Below are 22488 nucleotides of genomic sequence, written 5' to 3'. Positions count from 1 at the left end.
GAAATCCCATCTCTACTAAAAATACAAAAATTAGCCAGGTGTGGTGGCACATGCTTGTAATCCCTGCTACTTGGGAGTCTGAGGCAAGAGAATCACTAGAACCCAGAAGGCAGAGGCTGCAGTGAGCCAAGATTGCATCCACTGCACTCCAGCCTGGGCGACAGAGCAAGACTATCTCAAAAAAAAAAAAAAAAAGGTATTAACTGTCCTGCTGACACTGTACAGGGGTCTCTTGGGGGCTTGGCTTGGCTCAGCTCAACATGACTTGACATGGTGGGCATGCTGGCACCCAGAGAAAGAGAGAGAGAGAGCCGGAGCTGTCCTTTGCAGACGGAGAGGTGGAAACCAGGATACACCTCAGCTTGCTTGTGCCCAGAGAAAGAATTAAGCTGCTGACCCTGAAGGGAAGGGAGAGCCAGCTGCGCAGCTGCTCATGGGGGCAGCCAGCTCAAGCAGCCAAGACAGGGCAGAGAGTGTGAGAGTAAGCTGCTAATAAGAAAGCCAGTGTGAGAGTAAGCTGCTAATGAGAAAGCTGCAGAATAAAACCATATTCATCTGCCTACAGACCCCCAAATGTTCTTTCTGCTTATCCACCCACTCCCCTTGGACTTCAGCATGGGCTGGACCCAGACCCGGGAACTGACAGTCATGTTGCCCAGGCTGGTCTCTATTACCATCTGAGCTCTGCCTTCTGTCAGATCAGTGCCAGTATAAGATTCTAACAGGAGCACAAACCCTATTGTGAACTGCACATGCAAGGGATCTAGGTTGTGCGCTTCTTATGAAAATCTGATGCCTGATGACCTGTCACTGTCTCCCATCACCCCCAAATGGGACCGTCTAGTTGCAGGAAAGCAAACTCAGGGCTCCCACTAATTCTACATCACAGTGAGCTATATAATTTTTTCTTTTTTTTTATTATACTTTAAGTTCTAGGGTACATGTGCACAACGTGCAGGTTTATTACTTAGGTATACATGTGCCATGTTGGTTTGCTGCACCCATCAACTCCTCATTTACATTAGGTATTTCTCCTAATGCTATCCCTCCCCCAGCCCCCCAGCCCCCCACCCCCCAACCAGCCCTGGTGTGTGATGTTCCCCATCCTGTGTCCATGTGTTCTCATTGTTCAACTCCCACTTGAGTGAGAACATGCGGTGTTTGGTTTTCTGTCCTTGTGACAGTTTGCTTAGAATGATGGTTTCCAGCTTTATCCATGTCCCTGAAAAGGACATGAACTCATTCTTTTTTATGGCTGCATAGTATTCCATAGTGTATATGTGCCACATTTTCTTAATCCAGTCTCTCATTGATAAACATTTGGGTTAGTTCCAAGTCTTTGCTATTGTTAATAGTGCCACAATAAATATACATGTGCATGTGTCTTTATCATAGAATGATTTATAATCCTTTAGGTATATGCCCAGTAATGAGATTGCTGAGTCAAATGGTATTTCTATTCCAGATCCTTGAGGAATTGCCACACTGTCTTCCACAATGGTTGAACTAATGTACACTCCCAACAGTGTAAAAGTGTTCCTATTTCTCCACATCCTCTCCAGCGTCTGTTGTTTCCTGACTTTTTAATGATCGCCATTCTAACTGGCGTGAGATGGTATCTCATTGTGGTTTTTGACTTGCATTTCTCTGATGACAAGTGATGATGAGCATTTCTGCATATGTCTGTTGGATGCATAAACGTCTTATTTTGAGAAGTGTCTGTTCATATTATTTGCCCACTTTTTGATGGGGTTTTTTTTTCTTGTGAATTTGTTTAATTTCTTTGTAGATTCTGGATATTAGCCCTTTATCAGATGTGTAGATTGCAAAAATTTTCTCCCATTCCATAGGTTGCCTGTTCACTCTGATGATAATTTCTTTTGCTGTGCATAGCTCTTTAGTTTAGTTAGATCCCATTTGTCTATTTTGGCTTTTGTTGCCATTGCTTTTGGTGTTTTAGTCATGAAGTCTTTGCCCATGCCTATGTCCTGAATGGTATTGCCTAGGTTTCCTTCTAGGGTTTTTATGGTGTTAGGCCTTACATTTAAGCAATTCTCGTGCCTCAGCCTCCCGGGTAGCTGGGATTACAGGAGCCCACCACCACACCCGGCTAATTTTTGTATTTTTTGGTAAAGACAAGGTTTCGCCATGTTGGCCAGGCTGGTCTCAAACTCCTGACCTCAAGCAATATGCCTGCCTCGGCCTCCCAAAGTGCTGGGATTACAGGTGTGAGCCACTGTGCCTAACCATAATTATTCCATTATATATTATAATGTAATAATAGAAACAAAGTGCATGATAAATCTAATGCACTTGAATCATTCTGAAACAATTTCTCCATATCCTGGTCTGTGGAAAAATTGTCTTCCACAAACTGGTCCCTGTTACCAAAAAGGTTAGGGACTGCTGCATTAAAACACATACACAAATCATTCCTTTATCAAATGTTAAATTAAAAGTAATTAGATAACATATAAGTACATATTGTGAGCCAAAGAAACCTTTATAATATTAATACTAACTACTTCTTTCTATTTTGATATGAACATTATTATTAAAACAGAAAGAAACTCTAATAGTTCAGGATACAGAAGGGTGATTATTTTTACTCACAAATGAAACCAGCCCTGGTCCCATAGACAGTTGTTTTTGGATAAATGTAGAAATTGACCCTTCTCCTGTTAAAGCTTGAAACTTGCATTTGTTTATCTGAGTTCCTTCCTCAGGAAAGGACCTTCAGGCCTCTCAAAAAAGTATCAAATAACGGAAACTCACCAGATCACTGCACTAGATGCCTCCTTGCCCCTCCCTAGTTCTTGTTTTCTTACAAATTGTTACATTTCCTCCCTGCTAAATAAACCCTTAATTTTAGTCAGGGAGATGGATTTGAGGCTAAGCTCCCATCTCCTTGGCTGTAGCACCCAATTAAAGCCTTCTTCCTTGGTAATACTCCTCATCTCAGTGATTGGCTTTCTGTGTGGCGAGCACCAGGACCTAGACTGAACCCCTGGTGTTTTGGTAACAGAAACATTCCCTGAGATAAACTAAGTAATGGGTTACAAACATATAATATGGGTAACACCATCATTGCTCAAAATAGTTCTCTATGATTTTCCTCTTGGGCCAAAGAGAATAATTAGCTAGGCTTGGTAGGCTGGGAACAGTTTTGTGAGCCTACTGAAATTATGTAGGATTTATATCTTAAAACTATGAAGGCCAGGCATGGTGTCACGCCTGTAATGCCAGCATTTTGGGAGGCTGAGGCGGTTGGATTACCTGAGGTCAGGAGTCCCAAGACCAGCCTGGCCAACATAGTGAAACCCCGTCTTTACAAAAAAACAAAAATTAGCTGGGCATGGTGGCACATGCCTGTAATCCCAGCTACTGGGGGGCACTAAGGCAGGAGGATTGCTTGAACCTGGGAGGCAGAGGTTGCAGTGAGCCGAGATTGTGCCACTAAACTCAAGCCTGGGCAACAGAGTGAGACTCCATCTCAAAAAAAAAAGAGAAGGCAAAAGCTTCATGACATTGGATTTGGCAATCTTGGATATGATACTGAAGGAACAAGCAGCAACAAAAACAAAAAAGTCCAACAGACAAATTGGACTTAATGAAGATTTGCTGGGCATGGTGTCTCATGCCTGTAATCCCAGCACTTTGGGAGGCTGAGGCGGGCAGATCACCTGAGGTCAGTTGTTTGAGATCAGACTTTCCAACATGGTGAAACCCCGTGTCTACTAAAAATACAAATATTAGCTGGGCGTGGTGGCGGGCATCTGTAATCCCAGCTACTTGGGAAGCTGAGGTGAGATAATTGCTTGAACCCAGGAGGTGAAGGTTGCAGTGAGCTGAGACCACGCCATTGCACTCCAGCCTGGGCAACAAGAGTGAAACTCCGTCTCAAAAAAAAAAAAAAATACATATATATATATATATATGATCTAGAAATAAAGATAGTTTTTCACTACTCCCTATCAACTGTAAGCATTTTTTTTCTTTTTGAGAAATTAAAAAAAACAGTGCTCTAGGTTTCTGATCAATTGATAACTTCAGGAAGGTGTTAAAAAGGAAAGAAACTATCCAGTGATAAGAGCATATAATAAGCAACTACAAATCCCTTAAATATACACTACTTCTCAGGCATACTCACTAAGCAGTGGCAAGCTTATTGCAGGATGGTAGACACCAATGTAAGTACCTTAGTGGAGTAGTTGAGGGGACAATACCTCAATGAGCCTTGTCAATACCTAGAGTGGCTCTTAATCTCCACAGTACCTATAAACTGCACTGTACAACTGAACATATATCTGAACATCATCTCGATTTTGCTTCTTGCTATTTCAGTAGCAGTTGCCGCAACTGGACTGAGTGTCCAGATGTTGGACCTTCTCTGACACTAACAGGCCCAATGCTAGATACAAAGTCATTACTCAGTTAACACACAGAGCTGGATTCGTACCACTTTTGTAATGGACAGAATAAAAAAAGCACAAGAAGATGCAGCAGATACAGAAGAGAGGAAGAGAAGAAGAGTCTGTATGGGGTACCTCTGAGAGGTGACAGCGTGCTGGCAGCCCTCGCTTGCTCTTGGCGCTTCCTTGGCCTTGGCGTCCACTCTGGCCATGCTTGAGGAGCCCTTCAGCCTGCCGCTGCACTATGGGAGCCCCTCTCTGGGCTAGCCGAGGTCAGAGCCGGCTCCCTCTGCTTGCAGGGAGGTGTGACGGAGAGGCATGGGCAGGAACCAGGGCTGCGCGTGCACTTGCCGGCCAGCTCGAGTTCCAGGTGGGCATGGGCTCGGTGGGCCCTGCACTCGGAACAGCCAGCCTGCGCCGCTGGCCCCAGGCAGTGAGGGGCCTAGCACCTGGGCCAGCAGCTGTGGAGGGTGCACCGGGTCCTCCAGCAGTGCCGGCCCACCATGGGCTCCTACGTGGCCCCAGCTTCCCTGACTAGCACTGCCCCCTGCTCCGTGGTGCCCGGTCCCATCGACCACCCAAGGGCTGAGGAGTGTGGGCACATGGCATGGGACTGGCAGGCAGCTCCGCCTGCGGCCCCAGTGCAGGATCCACTAGGTGAAGCCAGCTGGGCTCCTGAGTCTAGTGGGGACTTGGAGAAACTTTATGTCTAGCTAAAGGATTGTAGATACAGCAATCGGCACTCTGTGTCTAGCTCAAGGTTTGTAAATGCACCAATCAGCACTCTGTATCAGCTAATCTGGTGGGGACTTGGAGAACCTTTATGTCTAGCTAAGGAATTGTAAATATAACAATCAGCACTCTGTGTCTAGCTCAAGGTTTGTAAATGCACCAATCAGTGCTCTGTGTCTAGCTAATCTAGTGGGGACTTGGAGAACCTTTATGTCTAGCTAAGGGATTGTAAATACAACAATCAGCACTCTGTGTGTAGCTCAAGGTTTGCAAACACACCAATCAGCACCCTGTGTCTAGCTCAAGGTTTGTAAATGCACCAATCAGTGCTCTGTGGGGACTTGGAGAACTTTTGTGTCTAGCTCAGGGATTGTGAACACACCAATCAGCACCCTGTCAAAACGGACCAATCAGCTCTCTGTAAAACAGACCGATCAGCTCTCTGTAAAATGGACCAATCAGCAGGATGTGGGTGGGGCCAGATAAGGGAATAAAAGGAGGATGCCCGAGCCAGCAGTGGCAACCCACTCCGGTCCTCTTCCACACTGCGGAAGATTTCTTCTTTCACTCTTTGCAATAAATCTTGCTCCTGCTCAATCTTTGGGTCCGCACTGCCTTTATGAGCTGTTAACACTCACCGCAAAGGTCTGCAGCTTCACTCCTGAGCCAGCAAGACCCCAAACCCACCAGAAGGAAGAAACTCTGAACACATCCAAACATCAGAAGGAAAAAACTCCCGACATGCCGCTTTTAAGAACTGTAACACTCACCGCAAGGGTCTTCGGCCTCATTCTTGAAGTCAGTGAAACCAAGAACCCACCAATTCTGGACACACTTCCATTATTATAACCTGATGGGAAGGGAACCCTCTTTTTTTTTTTTTTTTTTTTTTTTTTGAGATTGAGTCTCACTCTGTTGCCCAGGCTAGAGTGCAGTGGCGCAATCTCGGCCCACCACAAACTCCGCCTCCCAGGTTCAAGCAGTTCTCCTGCCTCAGCCTCCAAAGTAGCTGAGATTACAGGTGCACACCACCTTGCCTGGCTAATCTTTGTATTTTTTTAAGTGGAGATGGGGTTTTGCCACGTTGGCCAAGCTAGTCGTGAACTCTTGACCTCAGGTGATCCACCCACCTGGGCCTCTCAAAGTGCTGGGATTATAGGCGTGAGCTACCATGCCTGACCAGGAACCCTTTTTCTATGAAATCAATGAAACTAGAAAATCCTTTTTTTTGTGACGGAGTCTTGCTCTGTCACCCAGGCTGGAGTGCAGTGGCGCAATCTCGGCTTACTGCAAGCTCCACCTCCCAGGTTCACGCCATTCTCCTGCCTCAGCCTCCTGAGTAGCTGGGACTATAGGCACCCGCCACCACGCCCGGCTAAATTTTTTTATATTTTTAGTAGAGACGGGGTTTCACCGTGTTAGCCAGGATGGTCCCGATCTCCTGACCTTGTGATCTGCCCACCTTGGCCTCCCAAAGTGCTGGGATTACAGGTGTGAGCCATCATGCCCGGCCAGAAAATCCTCTTAAGGATCAGACAATATAACCAGAAAACTTACCCAGAGCCTGAAGGAATACTGAGCATCTCTTTGATATTCCAGACATTAAAATTCATTTCTTATAGTTATACCTATTAGAAAGAATAGATGAATATTAAGAAAGTTAACAGTATAATTTTTTCCAAAGATTACTAGTGACTATTATATGTACATGAAGACATTCCAACAGCTATATTCCCATCCAATTAGTGAAAATTTCTGTTTTTTTTTTTTTTTGAGACGGAGTTTTGCTCTTGTCACCCAGTCTGGAGTGCCGTGGCTCGATCTCGGCTCACTGCAACCTTTGCCTCCTAGGTTCAAGCAATTCTTCTGAGTAGCTGGGATTACAAGCACCCACCACCACACCCGGCTAATTTTTGTATCACGCCACTGTCTCAAAAAAAATAAGTAAATAAATAGAAACACAAAACCATTTATATTTGCACCCCCAAAAAAGAAATACTTAGGTATAACTGTGACAAAATATATACAATATCTATATGAGGAAAACTACAAAACTCTCATGACAGAAATCAAATTAGAACTAAATGGAAGCCGGGCACAGTGGCTCACGCCTGTAATCCCAGCACTTTGGGAGGCCGAGGAGGGCGGATCACTAGGTCAGGAGATCAAGACCATCGTAGCTAACAGGGTGAAACCCCGTCTCTACTAAAAAATACAAAAAATTAGCCAGGCGTGGTGGTGGGTGCCTGCAGTCCCACCTACTCAGGAGGCCGGGGCAGGAGAATGGCATGAACACAAGATGTGGAGCTTGCAGTGAGCCGGAATCGTGCCACTGCACTCCAGCCTGGGCGACAGAGCCAGACCCCAGCTCAAAAAAAAAAAAAAAAAAAACTAAATGGAGAGGCCAGGAGCAGTGGCTCACGTCTGTAATCCCAGCACTTTGGGAGACCGAGGCGGGTGGATCACTAGGTCAGGAGATCCAGACCATCCTGGCTAACATGGTGAAACCCTGTCTCTACTAAAAATACAAAAATTACCTGGGTGTGGTGGGACGTGCCTGTAGTCCCAGCTATTTGGGAGGCTGAGGCAGGAGAATTGCTTGAACCCAGGAGGCAGAGGTTGCAGTGAGCCAAGGTCACACCACTGCACTCCAGCCTGGGGCGACAGAGTGAGACCCCATCTCAAAAAAAAAAAAAAAAAGCCGGGAGCAGTGGCTCACACCTGTAATCCCTGCACTTTGGGAAGCAGAGGCAGGTGGATCATTTGAGGTCAGGAGTTTGAGAACAGCCTGGCCAACATGAAGAAACCCTGTCTCTACTAAAAATACAAAAAATTAGCTGGGCGTGGTGGCGGGTGCCTGTAATCCCAGCTACTCAGGAGGCTGAGGCAGGAGAATCACTGGAACCAGGGAGGCAGAGGTTGCAGTGAGCCAAGATCGTGCCACTGCACTCCAGCCTGGGCGATCGAGTGAGACTCCGCCTCAAAAAAAAAAAATTAGCAGGGTGTGGTGGCACAAGCCTATAGTCCCACCTACTTGGGAGGCTGAGATGGGAGGATCACTTGAGCCCAAGAGGTCAAGGCTGTAGTAAGCTAAGATTGTGCCACTATACTCCAGCTTGGGCAACGGAGAAAAAAAAAATCTCAAAAAATTCTCTCTCAAACTATGTCAAAAAATTAAAAATAAAAAATTTAAATAAATAAACAAGCTAGGCATGGCAACATACACCTGTAGTCTCAGCTACTTGGGAGGCTGAGGCGGCAGGATCACTTGAGCCCAGGAATTCAAGGCTTCAGTAAACTGTGATCCCACCACTGCACTCCAGCCCAGGCAACAAAGCAAGACCCTGTCTCTTAAAAAAAACAAAAAACGAAAGAAAGAGACCGGGTGCGGTGGCTCATGCCTGTAATCCCAGCACTTTGGGAGGCCGAGGCAGGTGGATTACGAGGTCAGGAGATCGAGACTATCCTGGTTAACACGGTGAAACCCTGTCTCTACTAAAACAATATAAAAAATTAGCCGGGCATGGTGGCGGGCTCCTGTAGTCCCAGCTACTTGGGAGGTTGAGGCAGGAGAATGGCGTGAACCCGGTAGGCAGAGCTTGCAGTGAGCCGAGATCACACCACTGCACTCCAGCCTGGGCGACAGTGCAAGACTCCTTCTCAAAAAAAAAAAGACATGTCATTTGCTTTTTGCGAATACATATAAACCTCAAAATACCTTATACTCATGGAATCAGAAATACAAGCCTTTTTTTTTTTTTAGATGAAGTCCCACTCTGTCACGCAGGCTGGAATGCAGTGGTGTTATCTTAGCTAACTGCAACCTCTGCCTCCCGGGCTCAAGCTATTCTCCTGCCTCAGCCTCCTGAGTAGCCGAGATTACAGGCATGTGCTGTCACTCCTGGCTAATTTTTTTTTTTTTTTTTTTTAAGTAGAGACAGGGTCTCACCATGTTGACCAGGCTGGGCCGAACTCCTGACCTCAAGTGATCCACCTGCCTTGGCCTCCCAAAGTGCTGGGATTACAGGCGTAAGCCACTGTGCCCAGCCAGAAATGCAAGCATTTAAAAGGCCCTTATAGTTCCAGGTATGTGACAGTGTGCCAGCATCAAAGGGGTGAGTCTAAGGAGGTCCTGTATGACTAGAAGGTAAAAAAGGTAGTCTCTCTCAGTCTACGTGACCAAACTCCCCCCTTAATGTTGAAAATGAAACCAGCAACTCCAGTTAACTGGATTAAACAGGAGAGATTCAATATATGTGTGGTAGAAGATGAAGTAACATTTCTTCCTTTTGATTAGTTATCCTGCCTTTACTTGTGCAGCATGTCTGTGTTTACCACATGGTTTACCCAAGCCTGAGTGTCCATCTTCCCAGAATTCAACAAGAAGAAAGATGTCCTACAAAGGTCAGGAAGCTATCAGTTATATTCAGTCATGACTGTTCAACCCCTACCACACAAGAGGTCTTTAGATCATCCAATTTTATACTTTCTATGAAGTATGGAGTTTTCCAATGGTTTACAGAAAAAGTACACTGTTCCTTGCTCTTGAGTGGATCAAGCCCCACGTACCCTCTCTGTTGGTGGTGGATTTTGAGATGTCGATGTTTAGATTTACAAAGGTTGCAACTCTGGACAGCATAAGTGGGGAAAACAGAATAGGAGCAAAGTAAGCAAGTTCTTTGTTAGCTGAATGAAGATAAAAAAACACATAGAGGTGATTATGGGTCAAATTAGCAAAATATGGCTAAGGGTGATTTCTCAGGATGGAAAGCAAACTCTCTTCCCTCAGGCATTAGGTCTCTGACCTTGAGTCCTAGGGCAGCAGTTCCCAACCTTTTTGGCACCAGGGACAAGTTTTGTGGAAGACAATTTTTCCATGGACATTGGTTGCGGGTGGGGTTGGGGATGGTTTCAAAATGAAATCGTTCCACCTCAGATCATCAGGCATTAGAGTCTCATAAGGAGTGCACAACCTAGATTCCTTGCATGTGCAGTTCACAATAGGGTTCATGCACACTCCTATGAGAATCTAATGCTGCCACTGACCTGACAGGAGATAGAGCTCAGGCTGGCCCACTGCTCACCTCCTGCTGTGTGGCCTGGTTCCTAACAAGCCATGGACTGACTGGTACTGGTCCGGGGCCTGGGTGTTGGAGACCCCTGTTCTAGGGAACTAAATTGCATTGTCATGGAGGTCTGCTTATTCCACAGTGGCAGAAAGAAATAACTGTGTGCAGAGCAAGAACACACAGAAAAGCATGTTTCCCTTAAGAGATACAAGTTATTGCTAAACCCAAACTGATTTACAAATATTATATGTAGAAATTTGGCTGGGCAGAGTGGCTCACGCCTGTAATCCCACCACTTTGGGAGGCCGAGGCAGGCGGATCACAAGGTCAGGAGATCGAGACCATCCTGGCTAACGCGGTGAAACCCCGTCTCTACTAAAAATACAAAAATTAGCCAGGCGTGGTGGCAGGTGCCTGTAGTCCCAGCTACTCGGGAGGCTGAGGCAGGAGAATGGCATGAACCCGCGAAGCGGAGCTTGCAGTGAACCGCGATCGCACCACTGCACTCCACCACGGGTGACAGAGCGAGACTCCATCTCAAAAAAAAAAAAAAAAAGAAATATTATATGTAGAAAATAATAAAGGAATCATGAGGACTATTTTTGTTTAAGGAAAAGGCTAGAAATTTTTAAACGTTTACAAGGGCTGAAAAACAGACATTTCTTTAGAAACAATCACAATTTTGAATAGTGGCAGCCTAAGGTATGCTACAAATTATATTGCAGAATACATGGTTAATATTCCAGTATTAAATCAGTAGCATCTAAAATATGCAGCATGAGTTACAAGGACTAAAACTCACCAGATCACACCTGTAATCCCAGCACTTTGGGAGGCCGAGGTGGGCAGATCACGAGGTCAAAAGATTGAGACCCTCCAGGCCAACATGGTGAAATCCTGTCTCTACTAAAAATACAAAAATTAGCTGGGCGTGGTGGCATGCACCTGTAGTCCCAGCTACTCGGGAGGCTGAGGCAGAAGAATCCCTTGAACCTGGGAGGCAGAGTTTGCAGTGAGCCGAGATCACACCACTGCACTCCCACCTAGAGACAGAGTGAGACTCTGTCTCCAAAACAAAAAAAAAAAAACAAAAAAAAAACCTCACCAGAAAGAAAAAAATGCTCTGAGAACACAGGGCTGGCTGATGCATGATCTAGTTTCAACATGAAACAAGGTAATAATATAACCCGTCATCAAGTAACAAACTAAAGCAGATGAGCTTGGCTTTTCCTACCCACTTTCATCTGTCCACCTGTATTCCACACATTTTTTGTCAGAGGCATTTTTTTTTTTTTTTTTGAGACAGAGTCTTGCTCTGTCACCCAGGCTGGAGTGCAATGGCACGATCTCGGCTCACTGCAACATTTGCCTCCTGGGTTCACGCAATTCTCCTGCCTCAGCCTCCCAAGTAGTTGGGATTACAGGCATCTGCCACCACACCTAGCTAATTTTTGTATTTTTAGTAGAGACAGGGTTTCACCATGTTGGCCAGGCTGGTCTTGAACTTCTGGGTCTTGAACTTCTGACCTCAGGTGATCCACCTGCCTTGGCCTCCCAAAGTGCTGAGATGACAGGTGTGTGCCACTGCATCCAGCCTGTCAGAGGCATTTGAACCAGAGCAACTCTATCTTGAGTAGGGGCTAGGTAAAATGAAGCTGGGACCTGAGTTGCATTCTCAGGAGGTTAGGCATTCTTAGTCACAGGATGAGATAGGTCAGCAACGATACAGGTCACAAAGGCCCTGCTCATCACAAAAAATGCAAGAAAGTAGCTGTTCAAAACCCACCAAATCCAAGATGACAATTAAAGTGACCTCTGGGCCGGGTGCAGTGGTCATGCCTGTAATCCCAGCACTTTGGGAGGCCGAGGTGGGTGGATCACTTGAGGTCAGGAGTTCAAGACCAGCCTGGCCAACATGGTGAAACCCCATCTCTATTAAAAATACAAAAATGGCCGGGAGCGGTGGCTCACACCTGTAATCCCAGAATTTTGGGAGGCCGAGGTGGGTGGATCACTTGAGGTCAGGAGGTCGAGACCAGCCTGGTCAACATGGTGAAACCCCATCTCTATTAAAAATACAAAAATGGCCGGGAGCGGTGGCTCACGCCTGTAATCCCAGAACTTTGGGAGGCCGAGGTGGGCGGATCACGAGGTCAAGAGTTCAAGACCAGCCTCACCAATATGGTGAAACCCCATCTCTACTAAAAATACAAAAATTGCTGGGCGCAGGGGCTCATGCCTGTAATCCCAGCACTTTGGGAGGCCGAGGCGGGTGGATCATGAAGTCAGGAGATCGAGACCATCCTGGCTAACATGGTGAAACCCCGTCTCTACTAAAAATACAAAAAAATTAGCCGGGCATGGTGGTGGGCACCTGTAGTCCCACCTACTCGGGAGGCTGAGGCAGGAGAATGGCGCGAACCCAGGAAGCGGAGCTTGCAGTGAGCCGAGATCGCGCCACTGCACTCCAGCCTGGGAGACAGAGTGAGACTCCGTCTCAAAAAGAAAAGAAAGAAAGAAAGAAAAAAAAATACAAAAATTAGCTGGACGTGGTGGCACGTGCCTGTAGTCCCAGCTACTCAGGAGGCTGAGGCAAGAGAATTGCTTGAACCCAGGAGGTGGAGGTGGCAGTGAGCCGAGATTGCGCCACTGCACTCCAGCCTGGGCGACAGAGCGAGACCCCGTCTCACAAAAAAAAAAAAAAAAAAAAAAAAATTGCCCAGGTGTGGTGGCTCACTCCTGTAATCCCAGCACTCAGGAGGCTGAGGCAGAAGAAAAGCTTGAACCAGGAGGTGGAGGTTGCAATGAGCTGAGATTGTGCCACTGTACTCCACACTCCAGCCTGGGTAACAGAGCAAACTCTGTCTCAAAAAAAAAAAAAAAAAAAAAATTACGGCCAGGCATAGTGGTTCACGCTGTAATTGCAGCACTCGAGGTCAGCAATTCGAGACCAGCCTGGTCAGCATGGTGGAACCCCATCTCTACTAAAAATATACAAAAATTCACCGGGCGTGTTGGTACACGCCTGTAATCTCAGCTCCTCAGGAGGCTGAGGTAGGAGAATCGCTTGAAACCAGAAGGCGGAGGTTGCAGTGAGCAGAGATTGTACCACGGCACTCCAGCCTGGGTGACAGGGTCTCAAAAAAAAAAAAAAGTGACCTCTGGTCGTCCTCACCGCATATCATAGCTAATTATAATGCATTAGCATGCTAAAAAGACACTCCAACCAGCGCTATGACAGTTTACAAATGCCATGGCAATATCCAGAAGTTACCCTATATGATCTAAAAGGAAGAGGAAACCTGTTCTTGGAAATCTCCACCCCTTTCCCAGAAAATTGATGAATAATCCACCCCTTGTTTAGCATATGATCAAGAAATAACCATAAAAATAGCCAACTAGCCGCTTTTGGGACTGCTGTATGGAGTAGTCATTCCTTTCGTTCTTTACTTTTTTTTTTTTGAGACGGAGTCTTGCTCTGTTGCCCAGGCTGGAGTGCAGTGGCACGATCTCGGCTCACTGCAACCTCCGCCTTCTGGGTTCAAGTGATTCTCCTGTCTCAGCCTCCTAAGTAGCTGGGACTACAGGCACCTGCCACCACGCCCGACTAATTTTTTGTATTTTTTTTAGTAGAGATGGGGTTTCACCATATTGGCCAGGCTGATCTTCAACTCCTGACCTTGTGATCTGCCCACATCAGCCTCCCAAAGTGCTGGGATTACAGGCGTGAGCCACCACGCCCGGCCCAGTTCTTTACTTTCTTAATAAACTTGCTTTCACTCTACTCTGTGGACTTGCTCCAAATTTTCTTGTGAGACATCCAAGAACCCCTTCTTGGAGTCTGGACTGGGACCCCTTTCTGGTAACATCTTCCCCAGCAAAGCATCATTTCATCTGCCTTACTTTCCTCCATAAGCTCTCAGAAAAAGCCCCTTTCAGATTACAGCTCCTCATCACCAAAATTCTTTCAGAAGTAAAGTATAAAATTTTGGGGGGATCCCTTCACATAACTAGTAATCATTAACCTCAGTTAAGGGAACTACAGTTGTCCCTCTGCATATGTGGGGGATTGGTTCCAGAACACAGCCCGACCCCAACAATATACCAAAATCCACACACACTCAAGTCCAGAAGCCAGCCCTGCAGAACTAGTATATATGAAAAACTGGCCCTCCATATATGCAGCTTTGACATGCTGAACCCACGTGGCTGAATGCTATGTTTTAAATGTCCCCTCCAAAAACTTATGTTGAAATTTAATTACCATTGTGATAGTATTAAGAGGTAGGACTGTTAAGAGGTGATTAGGCCATGAGGACTCCAGCCTCATGAATAGATTAATGTAAGTGGGTAAACTGGAGTGTATTCAGAAGTGAGTTCATTATCACTAGAGTGGGTTGTTATAAAAGTGAGCTCCAGATACTGGTACCTTGATATTGAACTTTCTAGCCTCAAAAACTGTGAGAAATAAATTTATTTAAATCACCTAGCTGTGGTATTCAGTTATAGCAACACAAAACGGACTAAGACAATGTTCAAAGCCAAGATCCTCATAACTTCCCCTAAATACTCTCCTCCTGTGGTCTTCCCATTTTATTTAAGGACACTTCCATCTTCCAGGTGCTCAGGCCAAAATCTAAGTCCTCCTCAATTCCCTTTTCTTAGTCTCACATCCAATCTGTCAGCAAATACTATACTAATTCCTTCAAAATATATCTAGAATTTGACCACTCCTCACTCCCTCCTTTCTGGCAACTGGAGGTTGCCAGATAAAATAGAATACCAAGTAAAATTTGAATTTCCCAATGTTACATGAGACATACAAAAAATATTGTTTACCTTAAATTCAAATTTAACTGGGTGTCCTGTATTTTTATTTGCTAAATGCGGCAACCCTACTCCACTGCCACCAGCCTGGATTATTGCAATGGCCTCCTAACCACTCTCCCTGATTTCACCCTTGTCCCACTCCAGTCTCTTCCCTACAAAGCAGCCAGAGTTACAGTAACCCTAAGTCAGATCACATAGTCCTTCTGCTCAAATCCTCCACTGCTCTTACCCTACACAAAATAAAAGCCAGAATTATCTATGATTACCTACAGGGGCATCTGTAATCTCCCCATAGCCCTCCACCATTCCCATCTATACCCTGTTGCATGCCTCTTATGGGGCTCCTCACTGTTGTTTTCCCTTGCTGGGCACAAGCAGTTTCATGTCGCTTTTGCGTGCTGCACCCTCATTTTGGTGCACTCCTCCCTCAGATATCAGCATGACAGACAACTCTATCTCCTTCAAATTACTTATTCAAACTTGTAACCTCTAGGCCAGGAGTGGTAGCTCACACCTGTAATCCTAGCACTTCGCGAGGCCGAGGCAGGAGGATTGTCTGAGCTCTGGAGTTCAAGACCCACCTGGGCAACATGGTGAAACCCCATCTCTACTAAAAAAAATAAAAAAAATTAGCTGGATGTGGTAGTCCACACCTGTAGTTCTAGCTACTTGGGAGGCTGAGGCAGGAGAATCGCTTGAACCCAGGAGGCGGAGGTTGCAGTGAGCCAAGACTGCGCCATCGTACTCCAGCCTGGGTGAGAGAGCGAGACTCTATCTGAAAAAAAAATAAAAATAATTGGGTGGGTGCGGTGGTTCACACCTGTAATCCCAGCACTTTGGGAGGCCAAGGTGGGCAGATCACAAGGTCAGGAGATCGAGACCATCCTGGCTAACACAGTGAAACCCCATCTCTACTAAAAATATGAAACACACACACACACACACACAAAATTAGCCGGGCATGGTGTCAGGCGCCTGTGGTCCCAGCTACTCAGGAGGCTGAGGCAGGAGAATGGCGCGAACCCAGGAGGTGGAGCTTGTAGTGAGCAGAGATCGCGCCACTGCACTCCAGCCTGGGCGACAGAGCAAGACTCTTCTCAAAAAAAAAAAATTAAAAAGAGGTAACCTCTTGACAATCACTATGGCTCTCCCCTGCTTTTTTCTCTGCAACACATCATCATTCTAATACACTATTACACTATTCTAATAGTGTAATACTACATCATTCTAATGTAACACTACATCATTCTAATACACTATTAACTTGTCTTTTCTGTCTCTACAGATATCCATGTTTACTAGAATGTAATATTAAGCCCTTTTGAGGACAATAATTTTTTCTTTATTTACTACTAAAGCCCTAGAACCTAAAAATCATTCCTGGAACATAATAGGAGCTCTGAAAACATTTCTTGTTTAATGAGTTAAAAACTTGGGAACTAAATTACAACTAGATTTTGCGGAGCAAAACATGCCAAATAGTCACAAATTTAAAATATATGGTTTTCTTTCCTTTTGAGCTGGGGCTTCACTCTATTAACCGGGTTGGAGTGCAATGTTGCGACCTTGGCTCACTACAACCTCCACCTACCAGGCTCAAGCAATCTTCCCAACTCAGACTCCTGAGTAGCTTGGACCACAGGTGCACGCCATCATACCTGGCTAATTTTTTGTGTTTTTGGTAGAGACAGAGGTTTACCGTGTTGCTCAGGCAGGTCTCACGCTCCTGAGCTCAAGTGATTCACCCGCCTCGGCCTCCCAAAGTGCTGTGATTTACAGGCGTGAGCCACCACACCCAGCCCAATTTTTTTTGGGATGCAGTCTCGCTTTGTCGACCAGCCTGGAGTGGAGTGGCGCGATCTTGGCTCACTGCAACCTCCATCTCCCAGGTTCAAGTGATTCTCCTGCCTCAGCCTCCCGAGTAGCTGAGATTACAGGCGTGTGCTACCACACCTGGCTAATTTTTGTATTTTTAGTAGAGACAGGGTTTCACCATGTTGGCCAGGCTGGTCTTGAACTTTTGGGTCTTGAACTTCTGACCTCAGGTGATCCACCGGCCTTGGCCTCCCAAAGTGCTGGGATTACAGGCATGAGCCACCGCGCACAGCCAACTCGGCCCAATTTTAAAAATTGTGGTAAGTGGCGGGCGCGGTGGCTCATGCCTGTAATCCCAGCACTTTGGGAGGCTGAGAAAGGTGGATCACGAGGTCAGGAGATCGAGACCATCCTGGCTAACACGGTAAAACCCCGTTTCTACTAAAAATACAAAAAATTAGCCGGGTGTGGTGGCGGGTGCCTGTGGTCCCAGCTACTTGGGAGGCTGAGGCAGGAGAATGGCACGAACCTGGGAGGCGGAGCTTGCAGTGAGCAGAGATCGTGCCACTGCACTCCAGCCTGGGCAACAAAGCGAGACTCCGTCTCAAAAAAAAAAAAAAAAAAAAACTGTGGTAAGTACACCCTTATTCTCAATATGTCTAAGAACCAGCTGGGGCTTGATGTACTCAAACTCAGGTTCATCTCTCTTTTGTACATGTATTTATCTCCATGCTACCTGTATAGGCTTTTAAATTCCCAGAGGATGGAAATCCCATCTCTCTAAAGCTCTCCTTGAAGATGCTAGTATAGCGCTAGTAAGGAAGAGGTATTCATTCTAAGGTGGAAGACGGTCATTCCAAGGTAAATGAAAACTGAAATGCACAGATTAAAAACTTTCACTTCTCACTCTCTTTCCTATTAAAGGAAGCATAGAAGGGGAGAAAAAGTTGAGTGCATGCAAGGAATGGAACTATATACAAGGGAAGGGCCCTGGCAGGGTGGGTACACAAGGGAGGAACACGTGAGGGGGAGAGGGCCGCCCTGAGTGGCATGGACTACCTCATCTGACCACCGTCGTCAACTGTACTGCGACAATCTTTTTTCTTTTCTTTCTTTCTTTCTTTTCTTTTTTTTTTTGAGACCGAGTCTCGCTCTGTCGCCCAGGCTGGAGTGCAGTGGCGCGATCTCAGCTCACTGCCACCTCCGCCTCCCAGGTTCTAGTGATTCTCCTGCCTCAGCCTCCCAAGTAGCTGGGATTACAGGCATGCGCCACCACGCCCAGCTAATTTTTGTATTTTTAATAGAGACGGGGTTTCGCCATGTTGGCCAGGCTGGTCTCGAGCTCCTGACCTCAGGAGATCCGCCTGCCTCAGCCTCCCAAAGTGTGGCGTGAGCCACCGCGGCCGGCCTACTGCGAGACTCTTGAGGCTGCGATGTGAGGCCCTCCAGGTGCCCCTCCCGTTCCTCCACTGCAGAAAGTTCTAGCAGAAAAAATCAGGTCTCTTACTCAGACTTCAGGCCCCCTGTGGCCACAGGCCCGCCTCAAACACTAATGGCCGGCCGTCCTCTCTCATTTTCCGCCTCTTCTCCACCTGGAGAAACGCTCTGAGCTCCTAGACTAAATCCTTCTGATGTCTTTCCAGAGGCCTCACAGGGTTTTCCCTACTCATAATCAAAGAGAAATCCCAGCGGGCTTCTCTGGGTCTCCGCTCATTCTGGCTCCCGGGGCGTACCCGGTCTCACTCCTCAACTCCAGGCGGGGATCTGGGATAGGAGGTCGCGGACCCCTGCGAATCGGATGAAAACTGCTCTCCAAGGATAAGCGCGGAAGTGAAGCCTCTTTCAAGAGCCAGAGCGGCCATCGCCATAGGGAAAGAAAGGGCAGGGGAGGGACTACAAGACCAACGTCCCGGGAAAGCCAGGGAGGACCGCTGGTATCCTGAACGCAGACCCACGGCCCCATCCGGCTCCTCAGCCCCTCCCCCCGCCTTCCCCCAACCCACCCTGCCCAAAGCCCTCCTGTCCCCACCTCTGGCTGCTGGCACGCGCCGGACCTGGGGCTGCCCTGACGTGGCTTCGAGGTGGCCGCGTCCCGCTGCCGCTGCCACAGCACGCGCGGCCCCGCCCCCAGGTCCTCTTCTGACCAACAGGGATTCCGTCCCGTCCCAGGGCCCCGCCCCACCACGACAGGCAGCTAACGGTTTTAACTGTCCTAACGGCAACACGCGCGGCCCCGCCCCCAGGGTCTCCTCTGACCAACTGGGATTCCGTCCAGTCCCCAGGGCCCCGCCCTCGCCGCGACAGGCAGCTAACGGTTTTAACCGTACTAATGGTCTCAACCGCGCTGATTGTGGGCCCCGCCAAGCTGCCTGCCTGGCGCCACACCGCTGCACGCCACACCCAGCCCACGTGCACCCCATGCAACGTTCCCTCACACCCCCACACTCACGCCGGAATGGCCACCCTCGGCCCACCTGGCATGCAGATCTACTCACTTGTCGCTCGACCTACACTCCACTGTGTATGACCAGAACAAGGAGGCCCTGGTCCCCAGGAATGGCAAGGCGCCACCTGTGAGGACAGCATGTGGGGTGGACCTGGTGGCCAGGGGCCAGAGCACGGATGATACTTGGGTGGTCTGAGCAAGGGCAGGACAGGCGGAGCATCTGGCACGAGAGGCGCTGTGGGCAGATGGGGACATCGAACCGGGCCCCTGGAGGAAAGAGAAAGGAGGCAAGAAATCTTCTGAGGTTTCTGGCCTGCTGGATGCTGGAGTGGCCTGAGGGCAGGGACAGTGCGGGTAGGCAGGAAGGATCTATGTAACTCTGACTCTGGTGCTTATAGATGACTTAGAAAGCAAAAAACATGCTTGAGACCAGCCTGGGCAGCACGGCGAAACCCCAGCTCTACAAAAAATTAGTCCGGCGTGGTAACACATGCCTGTGGTCCCAGCTACTCAGAGGCTGAGGCGGGAGGATCGTTTGAACCTGGGAGGTAGACGTTGCAGTGAGCCGAGATCGCGTCACTACACTCCAGCCTGGGCGACAGAATGAGACCCTGTCTCAAAAAACAAACAAAAACAGGATGCAATCACCAATGGAGTATAAATGGAAAGGAGATTGGATTCAGCCCCAGGACACACCAGTTTAGAGGCCTTTGGAGATGAGGGAAAAGCAGCCAAGGAGTTGGAGCAAGCCTGGTCAGGAGACGGGGAAAGACACCAGGAGAATGAGGCATTCTGGAAGGCACTTGGAACTGCTTCAAAGAGGAGGCGGAGATCAGCTATGACAAATGCTGCGGATGTGTTCAGGGAAGATTAGTTAGAATTAACTTTGAGTGACCTTGGTAGGAGCAGTTACAGTGATGTAGTGAGGATGAAAACCTGATTTGTGTATGGATTCAAAAAATCAAGAGGAGAGATTTGGCATATCCATACAATGGACAACTACTAAGCAATAAAAAGGAATGAACAATGGATACAACAACATGAATAAATTTCAAAACAATTATGCTGAGTGAAAGCCAAACACAAAAGAATACATACTGTATGATCCCATTTATATAAAATTTGAGAAAATGCAAATTAATCTATAGTGACAGAAAGCAGAGGTGTGGCATTGCCTGAGGCAAATGAGTGCCATAAGGAAAGATTACGACTAGGCAGAAGGAAACTTGGGGTGATGAACATATTTACTATCTTCTTCTTTTTTTTTTTTTTTTTTTTTTTTTTGAGATGGAGTTTCACTCTCAGGAGTTTCACCCAGGCTGAAGTGCAATGGCACAATCTCGGCTCACCACAACCTCCACCTGCGAGGTTCAAGCGATTCTCCTACCTCAGCCTCCCAAGTAGCTGGGATTACAGGTGCCTGCCACCACACCCAGTTTATTTTGTATTTTTAGTAGAGACAGGGTTTCTCCATGTTGGTCAGTCTGGTCTCAAACTCCAGACCTCAGGTGATCCACCCACCTCGGCCTCCCAAAGTGCTGGGATTACAGGTGTGAGCCACCACGCCTGGCCATATTTACTCTCTTGATGGCAATGTTTCAGAGGTGTATACATATATCGAAATGCATCAAATTGTACATTTTCAATATGTGCAGTTTATCGTGTATTAATTTTACCTAAATAAAGCTATAAAAATTAAAACATGGCTGGACACCATGGCTCATGCCTGTAATCCCAGAACTTTGGGAGGCCAAGGTGGGAGGATCCCTTGAGTCCAGGAGTTTGAGGTTAGAGTGAGCCATGATCATGCCACTGCACTGAAGCCTGAGCAACAGAGCGAGACTGTCTAAAACACATTTTTTTTAAGTAAAAACGGGCTGGGCATGGTGGCTCATGCCTGTAATCCCAGCATTTTGGGAGGCCAAGGTGGGCGGATCACGAGGTCAGGAGATTGAGAACATCCTGGCTAACACGGTGAAACCCCGTCTCTACAAAAAATACAAAAAAAAAAAAAAATTAGCCGGCTGTGGTGGCACGAGCCTGTAGCCCCAGCTACTCTGGAGGCTGAGGCAGGAGAATCGTTTGAACCTGGGAGGCGGAGGTTGCAGTGAGCCGAGATGGCGCCACGGCACTCCAGCCTGGGCGACAGAGCGAGACTCCATCTCAAAAAAAAAAAAAAAAAAAAAAAAAGTAAAAACGTGGACTGGCGCAGTGGCTCACTCCTGTAATCCCAGCACCCTGGGAGGCCGAGGTGGGCAGATCACGAGGTCAGGGGATGGAGACCATCCTGGCTAATACAGCGAAACCCCGTCTCTACTAAAAATACAAAAAATTAGCCGGGCATGGTGGTGGGCGCCTGTAGTCTCAGCTACTTGGGAGGCTGAGGCAGGAGAATGGCGTGAACCCAGGAGGCAGAGGTTGCAGTGAGCTGAGATCGCACCACTGCACTCCAGCCTTGGTGACAGAGCGAGACTCGGTCTCAAAAAAAATCAATCAATCAATCAATAAAAATACAAAGCATTAGCCAGGTGTGGTGGCACACGCCTGTAATCCCAGCTACTCGGGAGGCTAAGCCACAAGAATCACTTGAACCCAGGAGGCGGAGGTTGCAGTGAGCCGAGGTCATGCCATTGCACTCCAGCCTGGGCGACAGAGCAAGACTTCACCTCAAAAAGAGAAAAAAAATAGCCGGGCGTGGTAGTGGGCGCCTATAGTCTCAGCTACTTGGGAGGCTGAGGCAGGAGAATGGCGTGAACCCGGGAGGTGGAGGTTGCAGTGAGCCGAGATCGCGCCACTGCACTCCAGCCTGGGCAACAGTGAGACTCTGTCTCAAAAAAAAAAAAAAAAAGTAAAAACGTTACAGATAGAGTTGAAGCTCCATTCGGTCCTCCCTGATACCATTCCCCTTGCTCCCCTCCCCAGGTGATTTTTTTTTTTTTTTTTTTTTGTGACGGAGTCTTACTGTCGCCCAGGCTGGAGTGCAGTGGTGCGATCTTGGCTCACTGCAAGCTCTGCCTCCCGGGTTCATGCCATTCTCAGCCTCCTGAGTAGCTGGGACTACAGGCACCTGCCACCAAGCCCAACTAATTTCTTTTTGTGTTTTTAGTAGAGATGAGGTTTTACCGTGTTAGCCAGGATATTCTCAATTTGCTGACCTCGTGATCCGCCCGCCTCGGCCTACCAA

At 47.4% G+C, this 22488-nt stretch overlaps 1 protein-coding gene across 9 annotated transcripts in view; it reads right to left on the bottom strand.

Moving 5' to 3' along the window:
- IHO1 (interactor of HORMAD1 1) overlaps positions 1-19046 on the bottom strand; it is a 58564-nt gene extending 39518 nt beyond the window's left edge. The window contains exons 1-3 of one of the 9 annotated variants that reach the window (XM_055382403.2): positions 18888-19046; positions 9714-9830; positions 6702-6772 (exon numbers count right to left, since the gene is read on the bottom strand). In XM_055382403.2, coding sequence (XP_055238378.1) covers positions 6702-6757 — 56 coding nt within the window. In that variant the 5' untranslated portion in view covers positions 6758-6772; positions 9714-9830; positions 18888-19046. Of the gene's footprint in view, positions 1-6701; positions 6773-9713; positions 9831-11015; positions 11276-18365 lie in introns of those variants that run through there. The other 8 variants (XM_055382404.2, XM_055382410.2, XM_019023203.3 and 5 more) reach the window with 8 other exon arrangements.
- Between the last annotated feature and the right edge of the window lie 3442 nt (positions 19047-22488).

The sequence above is a fragment of the Gorilla gorilla genome, chromosome 2 (assembly GCF_029281585.2).
Source record: "Gorilla gorilla gorilla isolate KB3781 chromosome 2, NHGRI_mGorGor1-v2.1_pri, whole genome shotgun sequence".
Classification (NCBI taxonomy): domain Eukaryota; kingdom Metazoa; phylum Chordata; class Mammalia; order Primates; family Hominidae; genus Gorilla; species Gorilla gorilla.
This window is presented reverse-complemented; position numbering and strand designations above follow the sequence as displayed.